The following is a 19,285-nucleotide window of genomic DNA, read 5'->3' on the forward strand; positions in this document are numbered from 1 at the left end:
AGTATGTCGATGGCTTAGTAGTTTCTGTCCTGTCTGAGAGCTAGGGTTCTAATCAACAGACAGACCTTGCACCTGCTTGCTTCTCAGTATTGTCCAATTTTCCCTGCATTCTTTGCAAGTGTCCATTTTGTAATCGGGACGTGGCCATCCCAGATGGCTACACGCCCTCCTTGTGATCCTCAACGCGAAGCGTGAAGGATCACACTACTACGTCGTCTTCATCCTCTGATCAAACGGGGCACCCATACGTAGGCTCTACACTGTCCTATCCGATGCAACACAATTTTACAGAAACCATTTTAAAAACAGTCATTATCATAAAACTCTACGGGGTGTTATGACATGAATACATGCATTACAGAAAAATAAAAAAACTGGAACCTCTAACTATTCTCAATAAACTATCCTCATTCAAACAATCCAAAAATAATCTATACATCTTAACCTGTACAAAATAGCAGCACACACATTTCTCTGGCCTGGCAGTCAGACACAGAGGTTTACATCTCTTTATTCCACAGAATACATAAAGAAAAATGGATGCAATTTAATCCGTCCCAATGGGTTCGGGGATTCTGGTGAAATCCGAAAATGGGGGACCTAAACCTCTGTGCCGGGGTGCGAGAGCGATATGCTCTCTTTTGCCATTTCCTAACTCTAAATGTTTGCACGATACTGCAAAGTATCGCCAGCACTAAGAGTGCTTCGACTACATATGAGAGTGAGTACCAGGTGTTAAACTTATCACACCAGGTCGGGGTATTGCTAGCTGTCGTGGGGCTAGTTATCTCAGGGTTCCGTGTATTGCAGGGGTGGGAATCATTTACTGTTTGTGTGGTCGGGGTCGGGGGGGGGGGGGGGGGGAAGCATCCGTGCGCAACTGAAGGGTTCCTGCTAAGATCCATGTGAACACGAAGGCTGTCTTCATCTTTGTCGGTCTTCTTCGTCTTCCTCTGGGGTTCCTGAGGTTCCGGAGTTCTGTGAACACAAGCATAATTTCTGTTATTATCTTGCTTAAAATCTCGTATGCCTGTCTGTCTGTCCTTTGTTGCCAATTTCCCATTATAATTGGTCACCATCTGTGACTCCCTCATTTTTTAAAAAAAACCGAATGTTGGACTAGACATCTCAGAAAAATACTGCCGTACTGCGAGCCATCTCGCAGCCTGTGTGATTTACCATCCCAGTGTTTGAGGATGTAAATAGCATATGGAAGTAACCTAAGGGTTGCCAAAACCAAACAAAAGAATTTCGAACGTAACGAGCCAAAATGGGGTGCATATGGGCCGCGGCGGGTAAGAAATGGGTGGAATCCCCGGGTAGGACAGTGATCAATGCCATATGTGCTCTACCCAAGCGTAGCTGACCAGAGGGGAGTCCTCAGGCAGGGCGGGGACCAATGCCGTTTCTCCACTGCCCGAGCAACCGGCAAGAACGGGTAAGAATGTGGTCATCGTGGGGGCTTCCTCTCGAATCAGGAGAGTAGCTATGAGTCGTGTTCTGGCGACAAACTAGTTCCTCTGAACGGTTGTCTGGGGACAAACTTGTACCTTTAAACTGGTTTCTGGTGACAAACTAGTTCCTCGGAACTATTGTCTGGGGACAAACGTGTTCCATTAACAGACAGAGGGCATTAAAGGAGTGGTGACGTGGGGCCGTGAAAACTTTCGAGTTTACGAACAACACTTAACATTAACACTAACGAGCAAACATACAACAAACATGGTGCAGGTTTCATCAGAAAGGACACCGTATCTCTCCATCGGTTCCTTTTTTCTCCATCATCTGGACACTTCACTGCTCAATAACGACCAGGGTCGCAAAGGGATTCGTTTGGTGGGATTCAGACTCTAAGTCATCATCTTCTCCCGGCTGCCAAACTCTTGACTGTAGTAACCGTGCTTGGGGCGAATTGGGGTCCATCTCATCATTCTGGATGAGCCTGAACAAATTGTCTCGGTGCCAGAATCGTGTGTCGAGGTTGGAGCTACTATGCTTCAGTCCGTAATCGTCGGGCGGTGGGTCGGCGTCAGGGGCTTTGTTATAAGTGATCTCAAATGGGTCAGTAGAATCATGCTCAGATTCGCTGGGAGTGGGGCCTGGTTGGGGCCTGGTGCAGGGGTATAGTCATAACGTGGTGTGCTGTGGCTATTGTCATCGTGATCGCTATCACTGTCGCTGTCGCTGCTGGTTGAGGGAAGGGAGAGGCGGAATCGTGCCTCTGGGGGCGGAGTTGAAGTTGTGTCGGAGGACGGGCTGGACTGGGTGGTGGGGAGGGTAGGAAAACGTCATCTGTGGGCAGGACGTGATCGTCTGCTGCTGCGAGCAGGATGTGGTGTGTGTGGTTATTCTGCGAGCCATATGCCTTGAGCTGGTTTATATGAAACCACGCAGACTTACCATTTGGATAGGTTATTTTGTATACTGAGGGGCTGACTTTGTCCGAAATGGAGGACGGTCCGGAAGATTTGGGGGAAAGGAATGAACTGGGGTTGTAAAGGGAAAGCATAACTTGTTGCCCGACTGTAAACTCAGTGGCGTGTACTGTTTTGTCGAAACAAGCCTTGCTCTGTTTCCTCCTGGTTCCAGGTCTCACTGCTGCTGCGAGTTGGGCTGCCTTTATGTTCTGTATCAGTTGTTTAACCGCATTTTCATGCGTGAGGGCTGTAACTGGGGGGCTGGCCAAATCCAGTCCTAATAAATACTCAGTGCCTTTCATGGGGCGTCCGGTCATGAGGGTGTGGGGGGTGTATCCTGTGGATGTAGATACCGTGTTTCTTAAAAACATTAAATGGGAGTACTGAATCCCAGGTGCTGTTATTCTGCTGTACCATTTTCCTGAGGGTGGCTTTTAATGTCCTATTCAGCCTCTCTACAATACCACTCGACTGCGGGTGGTATGCGATATGAAACTTTTGTCGAATGTCGAAAATCGTGAGGACATTTTTCATTACACGTCCTGTGAAATGGGAGCCTTGATCGGACTCTGTACTGCGGGAGAGTCCCCATCTTGTAAAGATGTGGTGTGTTAATATTTTAGCCATTATCTTGGCCGTATTAGTTCGCGATGGAAATGCTTCCACCCATTTTGTGAAGGTGTCTATGACCACTAACACATACTTATAACCAATTCTGCACGGGGGTAGGGGTCCTATATAATCTATCTGGAGATTTGTCCAGGGTCCATTAACGGGGCGGGTATGACTAAGTTGAGCCTTTTTCGCATATCTGTCTGGATTGTTCTGGGCACAGATTAAGCAATTCTCAATGTAGTGCGTTACATCGGTTTTTAAATCAGGCCACCAACAGAGCGGTCTGAGGTGGGCTAGGGTGGGTTCAATTCCTTGGTGTCCATGATTGTCATGGAACTGACAAATGATCTGGTTCTTGTCCTGGCTGGGAACTATATAAATGCCAACCTTTAAAATCACACCATCATGTGTGGTTATTGCATTTTTGTATTTATCATATGGGGCTGGAAAGGTACCCTTTAAAACTTCTCTTCGTTTCTCGTCCTCTTTCTGTGACTTCGCTAAATCCTGAATGTTGGTCTGTGAGACCTGAACTGCGTGCACTGGGGTGCTTTCGGGGGGGTTCCAAAAATAACCATGCCTGGAGCCTGCCTTTGCTAGGGCGTCTGCTTTAACGTTACCTGGGGATGAAGAACGGTGATGACAGCAAACTTTAATTATTCTGTATTTCCTATCCTTCGCTGTCTCTAAGATATGGCGTAGTAATGGGGCTGAGGGTAGGGGTTTACCGTCCGCGGAAACAAATCCTCTTGTTTCCCACAGGGGTAGGAATTCCGTCAAACTATTACATACATACAAGCTGTCTGAATAGATGTCTGCTGGGGCCGGGAACGAGTCTGAGTGGTTACAATATATGCAATCGTTGCCAGTTCTGCTGCCTGCGAGCCTAAGTGTCCTGGCAACTTTAATGAAATTTCATCTAAGGTGCGTCCCTGCGCATCCTCTCCATATATACCGCAACCGGTAATTCTCTCTCCATTTAACACTGTGGAGGAGCCATCCACATAAATCTTCAGGGGTGCGCACGTGTCTGTGGGCTGGGGTCTCTGGGGTGTACTACCTGTTTCCCCTGGGAGGTGTCTTGGGAATAAATGGGCCTGTGTTCTGTTTTGTGGTGATGATCTCACATTCATGAGGGGGGCCTGCATACTGCAAATTATTGGCAAGGAAGGTGTGGGTCTTTGTTCGTTTCACTGTCATGTCCCGTCCCTGTAAAAGAAGGGTCCAACGGGCTGCGCGGATTTGGCTGACTGTGCCATCCTTAAGTCGGCTGTCTAACAATAGCTGTGTCGGTGTGTGTTCTGTGAGGATGGTGATGGGGTTGAGTCCTGTAATGTAGTCGAAGTATTGTACTGCCCAAAAAACTGCAAGTAGGTGCCTTTCACAGGCAGAAAATCATTGCTCTACTGGGTCTAACACGCGTGAGGTGTATGCTACAGGGCGTAATTGGTCATGGCGTTCCTGGAGGAGTATGGCCGAAAGGGTTCGGTCGGTGCTTGCTACTTCAATAGCGTAAGGGGAAAGTAGATCTGGGACCTGTAGTGCGGGGGCTGTGCTGAGTGCTCTGTTTAAAGCGTCCACGGCATCTGTATGCTGTGGAAGCCATTCTCAAGGTGCCTGCTTCTTGAGAAGGTCGGATAGGGGCGCTGCTTTAGTGGCGAAACAATCAAAATGTTTTCGGCAGGAGCCAACCAGTCCTAGAAATGACCGGAGGGCTGAGACATTGTGAGGAAGGGGCAATTTGACAATCGAGTCAATTCTCTTTTGCTTGATCTCACGTTTACCAGGAGTGATCACTGTTCCCAAATAAATCACTTTTTCTTTCAAAGTCTGGGGTTGACTTTACAACCAATTTCTTTTAGGAGTGCTAGTTCGACGAGAAGCGAAATGTGCTCTCCCTTTGTGTCTGTCTACATACTGGACCAGACAATCGGGGCGGGAAAATTTTACGAATCCATTTGCCAGCTGTCGGTGGAAAATGGAGGGGGAGTTGTGGAAGCCTTGTGGAAGGCACGTCCACGTGTACTGTTTCCCTTGGAGTGTAAAGGCGAATTTGTACTGGCACGCTTTAGTCAATGGAATGGACCAAAAGCCGTTACTAATGTCCAAAACGGAAAAAGATTTGACTGGAGTCCCTGTTTGAGCATGGTCTCGGGACTCGTGGCTACGGTGGGGGCTGCTGCTGGGGTTACTTTGTTCAGTTCCCGGTAAACAATGGTCAGTTGCCATGATCCATCCGGTTTCCTGACGGGCCAAATTGGTGCGTTGTTTGTGGAGGTTACTGATCGGAGTACGCCTTGATTCAACAAACTCTCTATTACTTTGGAGATTCCTCCCTCTGCATCCTGGGGCAATCCGTACTGCTTCTGGGGTTTAGGGTCGGGACCTGTAATGTTCACAAAGCTAGCCAATTTGCCACAGTTGTGCTTGTGCTGTGCAAATGCTGCTTTATGTTCCTGCAGGACTGCCCTAACCTGTTTGTCTACACTAATGGCTCGAGGGTTGAACCAGAAGTCTCCTACTGAGCTAATCGTGTTTACATACTCTCCTACTGTGAGCGTGGCGGGGGCCCGTGCTGCCTTTGCCATTTTCCAAACATACTTGTTAACTGGGTCAAAAGAAAGGTTATGGGAGCTCATGAAATCGATCCCAAGGATATGTTCTGCTCTCTGGGGCAGATCAACCAAAACTATGGGGTGCTTAGTTGTGATGTTCCCTATTTGTATTGCTACAGGGACTGTGATGTGTCCCTTTTGTAAATGCCCTGTAAAGCCGCTGAGTGTGATGGTGTCTGTTGTGGGCCATGTGTCTCGCTGAAACATCGTGGAGGAATTGAGTGTGGTGCGGGACCCTCCTGTGTCCCAAAGGAATTCTACGGGTTGTCCCTGAACTTTGCCTGCTACTACCGGTCTACGGGACTTGTCCCAAAGGGTGTCGCAGACCCAAGTTGGGGAGCCCGAACACCATCAGTCAGTGCCGTTCATGTTGGCATTCTCTGAACGGGCGCTAACCCTATGGATCGGCTTTGCCCTATTCCTGTTTAGGGTGCCTGTCTGTTGGTTTCTCTACTGCTTCTGTGGCGCGTTGCACTCTCGTGCAAAGTGTCCTAGCTGTCCACAGTTATAACATTCCTGAGCTTTTGACTGTGGTTGGCTGTTCCTGCACTCATTTACCCATGCGGGGTTCTGGTGCGCTTTAACTGGGTTCATCTCTGCCTGCTCTTCATCGGGTGTTATAAATGCGGTTTTGCCTGTAATTGATTGCTCCCAGGCACGGGACAATCTCTTCAAAACCCATTTTTCATTGTGGGCCTCTTCTGAGGGGTCATAATTTGCGCAAGCTTTTCGTCCTGCGTCTGTGGCGTAGAAGACTAAAATTCGGGTCCATTTGGCCATATTATCTGGGGACAAATGGGCGCGGGCTAACTCTCCAAAAACTGCTGTGAAGTGAATCCACAAACATCCAGCAAACGCTGTGGGGTGCTCTGTCTTCTTTTGCCTATATTTATTTAGGCCTTCTGCGGGGTCTCCTCTGTTAAAGCCGATCGCATCAAGGATCGCTGTGTGCATCTCTTGGAGTGTGCCTCCTCCTACATTCTGTGGGTCGGGAAGGGCTGCCACGACTGAAGGGTCGAGGCTTAAAACTGTGAGCTTCACTGCTCCTTTTCGTCCAGGCCGCACATGGTAGCCTGCTGTTTAACTCTAGCGAAAAACTGGTGGGGGTCTGATGTGGGAAGGAACGGTGTAATTTTTCCACACGCGTCCCGTAATTGGGTCACGGTTAACGGGGTTGTGTAAAGGAAGTCTGCTTCTCCTGCGGCCCTGCGGTGTGTGGTTACAGGGTTCATGGGGGTGTGTTCTGCCTGTTCGGTTGGGGCGCTTTCTTTTTCTGGGGTTTTTCCGGAGTACATGTCACATGTACGTTTTATGGGCAGTCTCGTTCAATTCCTGCCAGTCGGGGCCGTTTTCTTGACCTAATTGTGGTCCAAATGTGCTTTGAAACCCATTTTGAATGGAAAGCAGAGATTGCAATTCTGCAATTTGCTTCCGACACTTTGCGTGGTCTACGGAGCACTGCCGTTGTTCCATCGTGGAAGCATGGAGTGCTCGTAGGGCTGCTTTCAGATCATTGCACTGTTTCTGCAATTTCTCCATTTGTTGTTCTGTCTCTTGTCTTACCAAGACCGCACGTTGCGTGTCCTGGTAGGCCTTATCATATTGCATCCGAAAACTGTTCAAATGCGCGAGACAAGGCTGATGTGCCCTCTTGGCATCATCCACCTCTCTGACCCTTGCTGCTAACTGCTCTTTTAAATCTCGATTCTCCTCTACCTCGCTCATGTCTACCTCACTACTTCTGTCTCTCTCCTCCATCTCTCTACAGAGCGTCCTAACGACCTCTTCTGTGCCTCGCAATTGTGCCAAGCAAGACACGATTGCCCTCGGCTTGCGAGTTTTCCCTAAGCTCTTCTTGTGTATCTCTGACAGGTTCTCCCACCAAGTATGTCCTATACTCCTGGGTCCTGTTTCCTCATTATTGCAGAATTCACTCCAAAGGGGCCAGCCTTTCCCTTTGAGATATTTCCTGATCTCATCTTCCCAAACGGGACACTGTCCTACTGTACTGGTCACTGCGACCTCGAATTCCTGGGGGTTCATAAGGCGTTCCATTGCCTTAATTGCCATTCTATCTAGGTTCTCTACTGAATTTGGAACAGGGGGTGATAAAATGGTGATGTAAACACGGGTACGGCTTTCGCCAATTGCCAGCCTACAAAACTCCCGCCAGTTTTATGCAACAAAATCTCTCAGGTTTACCTTATATCCCTGTTAGTACGCATGCATTAACACACTTCCGAATCTCAGAGGCTTGATCAGTACTGTTCTTACCCTTGTGGTTTTTCTGTTTCCAATTGGATTCTCAATTCAAATTTGGGTTCTCTCGGAGATGGTTAGGCCACTTCTAAGTCGAATTCCGTCAGATGTCGCCAGTAAATGTTGCTAATTTGTGTGTTGTCTCTTAATTTGGCTCTGTTTAATTACGTTTGCTCAAGAGTCGCCAGGTATCTTTCGACACCGCCACAAGGTTCAGAACCGAATACTGATCAAAGACTTGATACACCAGTTAGTAAGTTCAAAAGCAATGCTCACTTATTTACACAGTCAAATCTACTCATGCATAAACTCTACAAACTAAACTATCACTATTACTAAAGCCTATACTTAGCTTCGGATGCCCACTCGGTCAGAGGAACAATGGCCGTTGCTCGGTTCTGAGGCTGCTGGGTTGAGCTGTTTACAGGATAGCAACTAGGTGCGTCTATCCCGTAGCGTGCGTCGACTTGGAACTTACTTGGTCTGGTGTAGCTGCTAGGCAGGTCTCTCTCTTCGGTGAGAGCCAAAGCCAAAGAAGAAAGATTCTCTCTTTGGTGAGTGCTTATGTACTCAAAAAGGCTTTGCGCGCTTTTGGGTGGACCTTGAACTTGGCCTCAATTAATTGGGTCTTTCCCAATCATTCGTATCGATCTTCCTCCAATAGAGGGGTGGTTCCCTGATTGCTGGGCTTGTCCTAGGTGACCGTTGGTCTGCTTTGTTTGAGTCTCTTCTGGCGTCGGGTGTCTGCCTTGACATTGTTTATCTAAATGTTTCCCCTTTTGTCCCGGAGATGGCTCATTAGTATGTCGATGGCTTAGTAGTTTCTGTCCCGTCTGAGAGCTAAGGTGCTAATCAACAGACAGACCTTGCATCTGCTTGTTTCTCAGTATTGACCAATTTACCCTGCATTCTTTGCAAGTGTCCATTTTGTAATCGGTATGTGGCAATCCCAGATGGCTACACTACCAAAATGTATTACTTCACACTTCTCTACATTAAATTTAATCTGCCAAGTTGCACCAATTCCACCAGCACGTCTCTATCTTCTTGAAGCCTACTACTATACCCCCCTGACAATTCCCAATGTTTCCAAGATTTGCACCATCTTCAAACTTTATAGTTTTGCCCTGTACACCGAAATCTAAGCCATTAATGTATATTGAGAAATGCAGTGCTCCTAATTCCAATCCCTTGGGAATCCCACTGTGTATCCTCCTCCTGTCTGAAAAACAATCACAGATTAATAATTAATTAATTCATTAATTAATTAATTAATAATCGCTTATTGTCACAAGTAGGCTTCAATGAAGTTACTGTGAAAAGCCCCTGGTTGCCACATTCCAGCACGTGTTCGGGGAGGCCAGTACAGGAATTGAACCCTCGCTGCTGGCATTGTTCTGCATCACAAGCCAGCTGTTTAGCCCACTGTGCTAAACCAGCTCCAAGTCTGCTTCCCGTCACTCAGCCAACTTAGATTCCATTTTTACACTGTCCCTTTTATTCCACTGGCAAGCCTGTAATATGTCATTTTAACAAATGTCTTTTGGAAGTCCAGATACACCAGATCCACCACATTGGCCTTATCAAAAAACCCCAATCAGGCCAGTTAAATCACATCATAACAAGTCCTTGCTGGTTTTCTTCATTGATCCACACTCATCCAAGTGACTGTTACTTTTGCCCCGGATTATTATTTTTAAACGTTTCTGTGCCTGTTCCTGTGCTGTATTGTTCTTTGTTTTCCCAACATCTAGCTTAAACTGACTGACTGTAGTTGCTGGGTTTATCCTTACCCACCTTTTTTTGAACAAAGATACATTTGCAATTTTCCAGTCTTCTGACAGCATCCCTATATTTAAAGAGGATTGGGAGATTATGACCAGCACATCTATGATTTCCACCTTTCATTCCCTCAGCACCTAGATTCATTCCATCAGTCCTTGCGACTTATCAACATTAAGGACAGACAGCTTTTATATTTTAGCCCAATTACTTCTTTCATTTTGACTTTGGCAGCATCTTTTTCCTTGGTAAAAACAGTCCCAAAGTACTCATGTAGTTCCTGAGCCAAGCCCTCTGCCTCCTTTTTGGTTCTTAATTGGTTCCACCCTTCTTACTACCCTTTGACCTTCAGAAAAAATTGGATTCCATTTCATGTTAGCGTCCAGTCTCTTCTTATAATCTCTTTGTCCCCTGTATTTCCTTTTTCAATTTTCCTTGGAATTTTATATATCATTTTATACATCAGTCACTCACCACCCTGATTTGGAAATATATCGCCGTCCCTTCAGTGTCGCTGGGGCAACATCTTGGAACTCCCTCCCTAACAGCACAGTGGATGGACGTACACATCAAGGACTGCAGCGGTTCAAAAAGGCAACTCACACCCAACTTCTGAAGGGCAACCAGGGATGGGCAATAAATGCTGACTTAACCAACGATGCCCACATCCCGTAAATGAATAAAGAAAGACATGTTCTCACATGTATTATTAATATAGCATTTGTCATATGCATCCTTTTCCTGTTTCAGGGCGACATGGTGGCACAATGGTTAGCACTGCTGCCTCACAGCGGCAGGAACCTGGGTTCAATTCCAGCCTTGGGTGATTCACCATGTCTGCATAGATTTCCTCCAGGTGCTTTGGTTTCCCCCTCCCCCAGACCAAAGACGTGCAGGTTAGGAAGCTTGGCCATGCTAAACTGCCCCTCAGTGTCCAAAGATGTGTAGGTTAGGTGGGGTTACAGGGATAGGTTGGGGGATTGGGCCTAAATAGGGTTCTCTTTCAGAGGGTCAGTGCAGCCCAGACGGGCCAAAAGGCCTCCTTCTCCACTGTAGGGATTCTATCTTTCATCACCCACAGAGCTGTGGCTTTAGTTGCCTTCCCTTCCTCTCATGGGAATGTATGACAACTGTACTCGAACTATCTCCTCTTTAAAGGTAGCCCATTGTTCTCTAACAGTATTGTCTAATAATCTTTGATTACTGTTTACCTGGGACAGATCCTCCCCCAAAGATTGTTGCCCTTCCAATTAAGAATTCTTACATTAGATTGCTTCCTGTCCTTATCCATAGTTAACCTAAACCTTCTGATACAATGATTAGTGGGGATTAATGGGTGTTTCTCAATGGTTGGCAATCAGTGTCCCTCAGGGATCATTGTTGGGCCCACAATTGTTCACAATTTACATAGATGATTTGGAGTTGGGGACCAAGTGCAATGTGTTCAAGTTTGCAGACGACACTAAGATGAGTGGTAAAGCAAAAAGTGCAGAGGGATTTGGATAGTTTAATTGAATGGGCTGGGGTCTGGCAGATGGAATACAATGTTGCCAAATGTGAGGTTATCCATTTTGGTAGGAATAACAGCAAAAGGGATTATTATTTAAATGATAAAATATTAAAACATGCTGCTGTGCAGAGGGACCTGGGTGTCCTAGTGCATGAGTTGCAAAAAAGTTGGTTTACAGGTGCAACAGGTGATTAAGAAGGCAAATGGAGTTTTGTCCTTCATTGCTAGAGGGATGGAGTTTAAGACTAGGGAGGTTATGCTGCAGCTGTATAAGGTGTTAGTGAGGCCACATCTGGAGTAGTGTGTTCAGTTTTGGTCTCCTTACCTGAGAAAGGATGTACTGGCACTGGAAATGAAATGAAATGAGGGTGTGCAGAGGAGATTCATTAGGTTAATCCCAGAGTTGAGGGGGTTGGATTACGAGGAGAGGTTGAGTAGACTGGGACTGTACTCGTTGGAATTTAGAAGGATGCAGGGGGATCTTATAGAAACATATAAAATTATGAAGGGAATAGATAGGATAGATGCGGGGAGGTTGTTTCCACTGGCGGATGAAAGCAGAACTAGGAGACATAGCCTCAAAATAAGGGGAAGTAGATTTAGGCCTGAGTTTAGGAGGAACCTCTTCACCCAAAGGGTTGTGAAACTATGGAATTCCCTGCCCAGTGAAGCAGTTGAGGCTCCTTCATTAAATGTTTTCCAGATAAAGATAGATAGTGTTTTGAAGAATAAAAGAATAAAGGGTTATGGTGTTCAGGCGGGAAAGTGGAGCTGAGTCCACAAAAAATCAGCAATGATCTCATTGAATGGCGGAGCAGGCTCGAAGGGTTAGGTGGCCTACTCCTGCTTCTAGTTCTTATGTTCTTATCACTGTTCCCAAAATGTTTCCTTGCTGACACTTGAAGCATCTCATTCCTCAGAACTAGATTCAGCATTGCCTCCTTCCTTACTGGGCTGGTAAAGTACTAATCACGAATATTCTTCTGAAAATAGAGAAATATTTTTCTATCAGAAGACTTTGGAACTCTCCGCCTCAGGTGTAGGAAAGAGAGTCACTGACTAATTTTCTCTAACTCAGGGTTGGAGACTTTTTCAGAGAAACTGAGGGGAACTGAGGAATTGCCGATCACAAGTTGGTCCAGCCTAGATATCAGCAAACTAATGATTTATTCAAAAACAATCCTGCTGTGCTCATCAGAAGAAGGATGTTGCAAATATAGGTTCAAATGAAGAAAGCGCTTGGGACCATTTTACGTCCTTCCAAAATGTCAATTCTAACATCGAGTTGTGAAAGAGACAAGCATCTTGACCTTAACTACCCTGTTTACAAAGCAGTTCCAACTGTTCAGTAACCTCTGTGCAAAGAAATATTTTTGTCTTCATTCCTAAACTTGTCTTTCACTGTTGAGCCTGTGCCAAATTGTCCCAATGCCCAGGGGAAGGATTATACTGTGTTTATTTTATCTATTCCATATATTAAATTCCTTTACAAGGTCCCTTCTGAATTGCCCTAATTTGTCAATAAGGACCTTTATATTCATGTTCTATTGCTGATTTACAAACCCATTTCTTTTGCATATTTTTCAGTTTTATTTTTAGCATCAGAAACCAGGAGATATTCTGAAGAAATGCTTTCAAAAACTGTAAATTCAGAGCAAAATCAATAAAAATCAAGTCTTATTCTGAACACTCCCTAACTTGCATGGTTACTGGAATATTTTTATGAATGGTATGCAACATTATTAACATGTAAACTGATAGCTTTTGCTGTGATGAGTGCAATTTCAAGCACCAATGCTTGTGGAAAGGATGACTGACGCCAGCTGATCCAGTCTTCAACACACGCCAGTTTATCCTCAAGGAGTACCAACTCGCCTGCACCTTTCCCTGGCTCATACTCTCTGAAAACAGGCCCTGTACTGGTTTTCTCGTTAGACTGCAGGCTCCCCTCCAAACTTATACCAAAATTGTACCAGAGGATACTTCTACAATCTATCAATACAGCATTGCCTGTGTGCAGTTGCTTTTTTCTTTGTGCTGTTTATATTTGTTAATGATATGTCCAATTGGCAGTAATCTGCAATGCAATATCAAACATTTTATTGAGAATTTTTTACAGTTAGTGAAGTGTGGACATCTGAAACAATGGCAAGTTAATAAACTTAAGATTAGTAACATAATGATCTGTACATACCAGTGTGAATTTCCAAGTCGAGAGAATAATTGTGCGAGAGCAGACCATGGTTTCTAATAAACACTTCACTGCTGTGTTCATGTTCTTCATCCTCACTGTCCTCACTTTGATACACATTATCTGATTTCCACTTCTCATGAGCTGAGCTCGCCAAAGGCAGTGGCGCAAGGTCCTTACTGCCACATGGCTGCTCTTCATCAAACAAATCTTCCTGCCCGCTGGTTGTACAGCTTGCGGCGTTTGTTTGGTCAGCTGCTTCTGGTGCGTGCTGAGATTCGACGCTGTTGCAGGTGAACTCAGTCACATCGGGTAGCAGCAGTCTGAAGCATGACTCCAGCTCTACCAAAGAGTTTTGAATTTCTTCTGACATTTCTGTTTTGAAAACAGAAAAAAAATGGAAGATTAAAGAACAAGTCAAGAAGAACTACGAGACACACATTCTATCGATGAAAAAGCTTCAAATGTTGCACCGAGAAAACGCTCCAGTGGTTTGCACTAATACTACTACTACTACTACTAATAATAATAATAAAATAATAATAATCACTTATTGTCACAAGTAGGCTTCAATTAAGTTACTGTGAAAAGCTCCCCGTCGCCACATTCCGGCGCCTGTTCAGGGAGGCCAGTACGGGAATTGAACCCGCGTTGCTGGCATTGTTCTGCATTACAAGCCAGATGTTTAGCCCACTGTGCTAAACCAGCCCCTATTAATTAGCTGAATACCAAAACTGGATCAATGCCCAATATCGCCTCCTAGAACTAGATACTTAAAAAAAAAAAACTAGTGGCCACCTTGTGCTAAATGGAGGACAATAGATTATTCTGGTACAAGAAGAAATAATACGGATGTGTATGTATATATTACCTTTCACATCTTTAGCGACCCTCTCCCTAAAATGCTTCCCAGGGAATCAATTGCTTTAGATGTGTATTTGTTATTATTAAATCAACAAACAAAGCAATTTGTCAGGTCCAAAGACAGCAATGAGATCAATTCATCTACTTTAGTGGTATGAGAGATTAATGTTATCCAGGTCACTACTTCTTGCCCTTTATCAGAAAAAGCCATGTCCTCAGATCAATGCCTCACCTGAAGATCACGCCTAGGACAATGTAGCATCCCTGTTCTAAAGTGCCACCTAGATTTTGTGCTGAAGTCCTGAATTGCAGCTGCAATCCATAACCTTCACACCCAGTGGCAAGAGTTCTATACTGAGGCAAACTAACACTCAAGATGTACAAGACCTTATTCTGATGCTAAAGATCCTTTTATAACACAATGCTTAATTGCTGTTAAGTAAACCTGAAATACGGTCAGAGATTAATTGTTTTTCATGCTGCATGTCAAAACTCATCTTTCCCAGTATTTTTAAAGTGAAGTTCAGCTGGCTTTTAGCTTGTGCAGTAATCATCAAGCCAGGCAACAGCCTCTGCAGTGGCTAAACAGAGCTCTCTGAGCCCTCTGCTGAATTTTGTCAGGGTGCAGTTTTCAATAATGTGCATCATTGATTGGGGGGCACCACAGCTGCAGTCCATGATCCCTGCAAGGTCCCACTTGTGCCGATTAGCTGCACAAATGCCTTGGTCAGCGCGGAAATGGTTGAGGTGTGCTCAAATAAAAACAGAAAATGCCGGATAAACTCAGCAGGTCTGGTAGCATCTGTGGAGAGGAACAGAGTTAACTTTTCAGATCTAAACGATCCTTCTACAGAACTGCTGAGCTTATCCAGCATGTTCTGTTTTTATTTCAGATTTGCAGCATCCACAGTATTTTGCTTTTATTTGAGGAGTGCTCGGTGTTGATGTTGAAGATTGAAGCCAGGTGGGCGGAATGTGGGATCTGTGATGAGGAAGTGGCTATTAATTGTGGCATGATAGTTCCATTCCTGCTGCCATAGGGCCTCTGCTGTTATTCCTTGGCACAGTGGTCTTAACCATACAGGCTGGCGTGATGGGAGGCAAGCAACAAGTGAATTGATAAGGTCCCTGGGTACTGCTAGGCTTGGGTTGATATAAACCTTCTCCAAGAGCTTTTATGTTGCAATCTCCCCCTGGGAGGGGGCAGGATGTTATTCAGGACTGGGAGCCGGGGGAGTTGAGTTGACCAGAGGGTACCCGAGATGAAATGCATTGTTGCGGTGAGCTCGGTATCTACAAGACTGGTGTGGGATGAATTGTACCATACTGGTGCACAGTACTCTGTAGTCAAATAGACACTGGCAACTGCTGATTCCTTCAAGTTCAAGTATCATGAAGTTCTCCAATGATGTCAAGCTGAGTAAATTGGGCCTACATACTCTGAAGTTTAGAAGAATGAGAGGTGATTTCATCGAAATATACATGATTCTGAAGGGGCTTGGTTGGGTAGACACAGAGGTTGTTTCCCCTGATTGGGAATTTCAGAATATGGGGGCAACCGTTTAACACTGAAATGAGGAGAGATTTCTTCACTCAAAAGGGCTGTGGATCCTTTATTGTTGAACATATTTAAGGTTGAGGTAGACAAATTTGTGGTCACACGGGTAATCAAGGGAGTGGAGCGGGTGAGAAAGTGGAATTAAGGACAATGGTCAGCCATGATCATACTGAACGGCAGAGCAAGCTTGAAGTGCTGAATGGTCTCCTCCTTCGTCTATTTGTTTTGTTCTGGTTCTTGAATCACTTTCATCATTTCCAATTGCTGAGGAACTCTGCACATTGGAGCTTCAAATGCTGCCCTTGTGACATAGCAATGTGCAGCGCGACTCTAAGTATGATGGAAAAACAAGGTAGCAGAAATGTGCACAACGTGCTACACTATTTGTTTTAGCAGATATCCTGTGACAGTGCTCACATTAATATGCTTTTTACAAGAAGAGAAGCGCAATGCTCGAAGGTGAAGATCTATGGCTCTTTAAAGTTCATAAATTCTAATTACTGTGAAGTAAACATCAGGGGAAGTCAGAGGTTGATTGCTCTTCAGACCTCCAGGTCAAAACCTGCACTGTTTAATTGCTTTTTAAAACATCTAAAGTATGAGTCAGGGGCTAAAGGTATCATGATTACAATGCCCATTACGGTGTTTCTAAGGTGCTTCGATTGCTGAAGACTTGGAAGATTTCAATTGACGCACTTTTATTTTTACTTTTTTTTTTAATGTGACACGCTAAGAAGCTTTACTGTTAATCCAGTATTTTATCAGATAAAAGCACGTCATTTTTAACTTTTTATATTTTCTTGCTTGAATAAATATATTTGCATATTCTATTTATGGAAAAGTAGCCTCCTTCCAGATAACTGGTAATAGAATGGCTGCAAAAAAAGTCAACAAAGGGCAAGTTATTCTGGAAGTTACTGTGAAAATCTCCAAGTTGCCGCACTTTAGTGCCTGTTCGGGTACACAGAGGGAGAATTCAGAATGTCCAAATTACCTAACAAGCACGTCTTTTGTGACTTGCGGGAGGAAACCGGAGCACCCGGAGGAAACCCACGCAGACACCAAGAGACCTCCGCACAGAAAGTGACCCAAGCAGGGAATCAAATTCGGATCCTTGGTGCTGTGAAGCAATAGTGCTAACCACTGTGCTACCGTGCTGCCCCAAAGTAAAGTCACCATAGTCCCAGGTGACCATAGGCTTTGAGGGGGAGAGCTGACCGATGGTGATTTAACCTGAGGATCACCACATAGGGCTTAGCACAATTAGTTTTATGTTGCAAGGACACAGAGTTACTTGCAGTTTTCCCCATAAGCATAAACAATTTAATCTTTTAGCCCTATCTTTTGAACTCTCAACTCCAGGATGTTTGGTTGCCTATCTAATTTACACCAATTTAAGATTATTTTGTGCATCACAAGACATCAGGAGTTCAGACAAACTAATAATGAAACTTCATTATTATATTAAGTTCTAAGCGGCATTTTATATCTGTCATCTTTACTACGGATTCTATTTCTTATAATAGTTTATCATCCAATTTGCATACAAGATTATTTTCGGGGGGAAATATAACCTGTCAAGTTGATAGAGTCTAGTTTTATTCATATATAGTTGAATGCATATAGCCAAGAAGAAAATATTAAGACTGTCTTGACTGTGGGAACCAAGTCATTTTACATATAATGAATTAACCATTGTATTCAATACTGAGGACAGAGTGTTCCTTGTGTAATCAACTAATCAATTTTTAGTTAGATTTCCGCCAGGCTCTGAAAAATGGCAAAGCGTGACAAATACATTATTAGTAACTCAGTATTTTTCCTAATACTATGCACACAAACACTAAGCTAGTTTTGATAGGCACTAATCAATCTCAAGTAATGTCCAATGTTTGGTTAACAAGTTATCCTCTAAATAACAGACATTCATTTGAACAAACCGGGAGGTCCAGCTAGAAATGAGAAGCCAATGAGCGCAAAGGAGGGTGTCATGTGAGAGTACCTTTAAGAAATGGATGTTTAAGCAATGTACCTTTAAGAAACGGAGCTGATCATATTACTGAAGTGATGTCAGAGGGTGGGGGGAGCTGAGTTCACTTCTGCTTTTGGTTTCAGTTTGAGAAGGCAGCTGGGAGTGTCTGTGTGTTTTGCTGAGAGCTGCAGGAAGAAACACAGAGCTGGTCTGTTGATGTCTGCAAATCCAAAGACTATAAATATATTGAATGTAACCTGGTGTGTTCTTATTTTTGAAGGTTTTAAGTCTTTTGGATGTTTAAAGGAACAGTTTGAAGGATTATTTAGTGTTGTAATCTTTTGGGGTTATCTTTGAAGTAATTGGGTGTTAAGATATTCAATGTTTGTTTTTAAAAGGTTAACTTGAGTTCATAGAATAAACATTGTTTTGTTTTAAAAACGATTTGTCCATAATTGCTGTATCACAACTGGAGAGTACGCCGTGTGCTTCCCACACCACAATCTATTAAAAGTTGTGGGTCGGTTGAGCTCCATTAAACACTTTGGGGTTCTGTAAACCCGGACCCATAACAATTGGGGGCTCGAGGGAGATAAAAAATCTATGTATTGGATTGGCTTAGTGGACTTAAAGACAGTGAGGGGTGAGCATATCGTGGTTGCTTTTCAGGTGTGGTATTTTAGTTTAAGTGAGGAGTGTGTTGTAGACAATGGCTCTTTCAGAGGCTCAGAGGTTTTTGGGGGTGGAGACGGTCACACGCAGTACCTTACGGACAGAGACTAAAAGCAGACTGTTAGACTTGGCAAAAACATTGCAGTTAACATTACCTGACAAAATGCGAAAAGATGAGGTAATTATGGCGGTTGTTAAGCATTTAAAGTTGCCTGAGATATTGTTCAAATCATTGGAAATGGCAAAAAATTCAGTTGCAAATTAAACAAATGGAACATGAAAGAATTAAAGAAGCTTGAATACGAAAGAGGAAGCGAGGAAAAAGAAAGAGAGAGAGAGGAAAAAAGAAAAGGAGAGAGAAGAAACGAGAAAAGAATAGCCCGAGCAGAACAAAAAGAAAGAGAAAGGGAGATACAGATCAGGGAAAAAGATAAAGAGAGAGTTTGAACTTCAGAAAATGGCCATGAAACATGACAGTCAGTTAAAATTGGCAGATGTAAAGGGAAGCATACAGTTGGATGATAGTGATGAGGATAGTGAGAAAGAGCGTCAAAGTCGAAGGCTTGGTGGGAATCTATTTAAATATGTCCAGGCATTGCCAAGGTTTGACGAGAAGGAAGTGGAAGCCTTTTTCATTTCATTTGAGAAGGTAGCTAAACAAATGAAATGGCCACAGGACATGTGGGTATTACTGATTCAAACAAAGCTGGTAGGTAGAGCTAGTGAAGTGTTTGCATCACTACCGGAGGAGGTATCTGGGACGTATGAGGAGGTGAAAAAATCCATCTTAGGTGCATATGAACTAGTGCCTGAAGCCAACAGACAAAGGT

The 19,285-nt window shown here is 44.2% G+C and overlaps 1 protein-coding gene across 1 annotated transcript in view; it reads right to left on the reverse strand.

The window, feature by feature from the left end:
- uvssa (UV-stimulated scaffold protein A) overlaps positions 1-19,285 on the reverse strand; it is a 178,176-nt gene that overhangs the window by 128,294 nt on the left and 30,597 nt on the right. Inside the window, exon 5 of the mRNA XM_072497539.1 lies at positions 13,393-13,764. Coding sequence (XP_072353640.1) covers positions 13,393-13,764 — 372 coding nt within the window. The remainder of the gene's footprint in view (positions 1-13,392; positions 13,765-19,285) is intronic.

The sequence above is a fragment of the Scyliorhinus torazame genome, chromosome 3, assembly GCF_047496885.1.
Source record: "Scyliorhinus torazame isolate Kashiwa2021f chromosome 3, sScyTor2.1, whole genome shotgun sequence".
Lineage (NCBI taxonomy): Eukaryota > Metazoa > Chordata > Chondrichthyes > Carcharhiniformes > Scyliorhinidae > Scyliorhinus > Scyliorhinus torazame.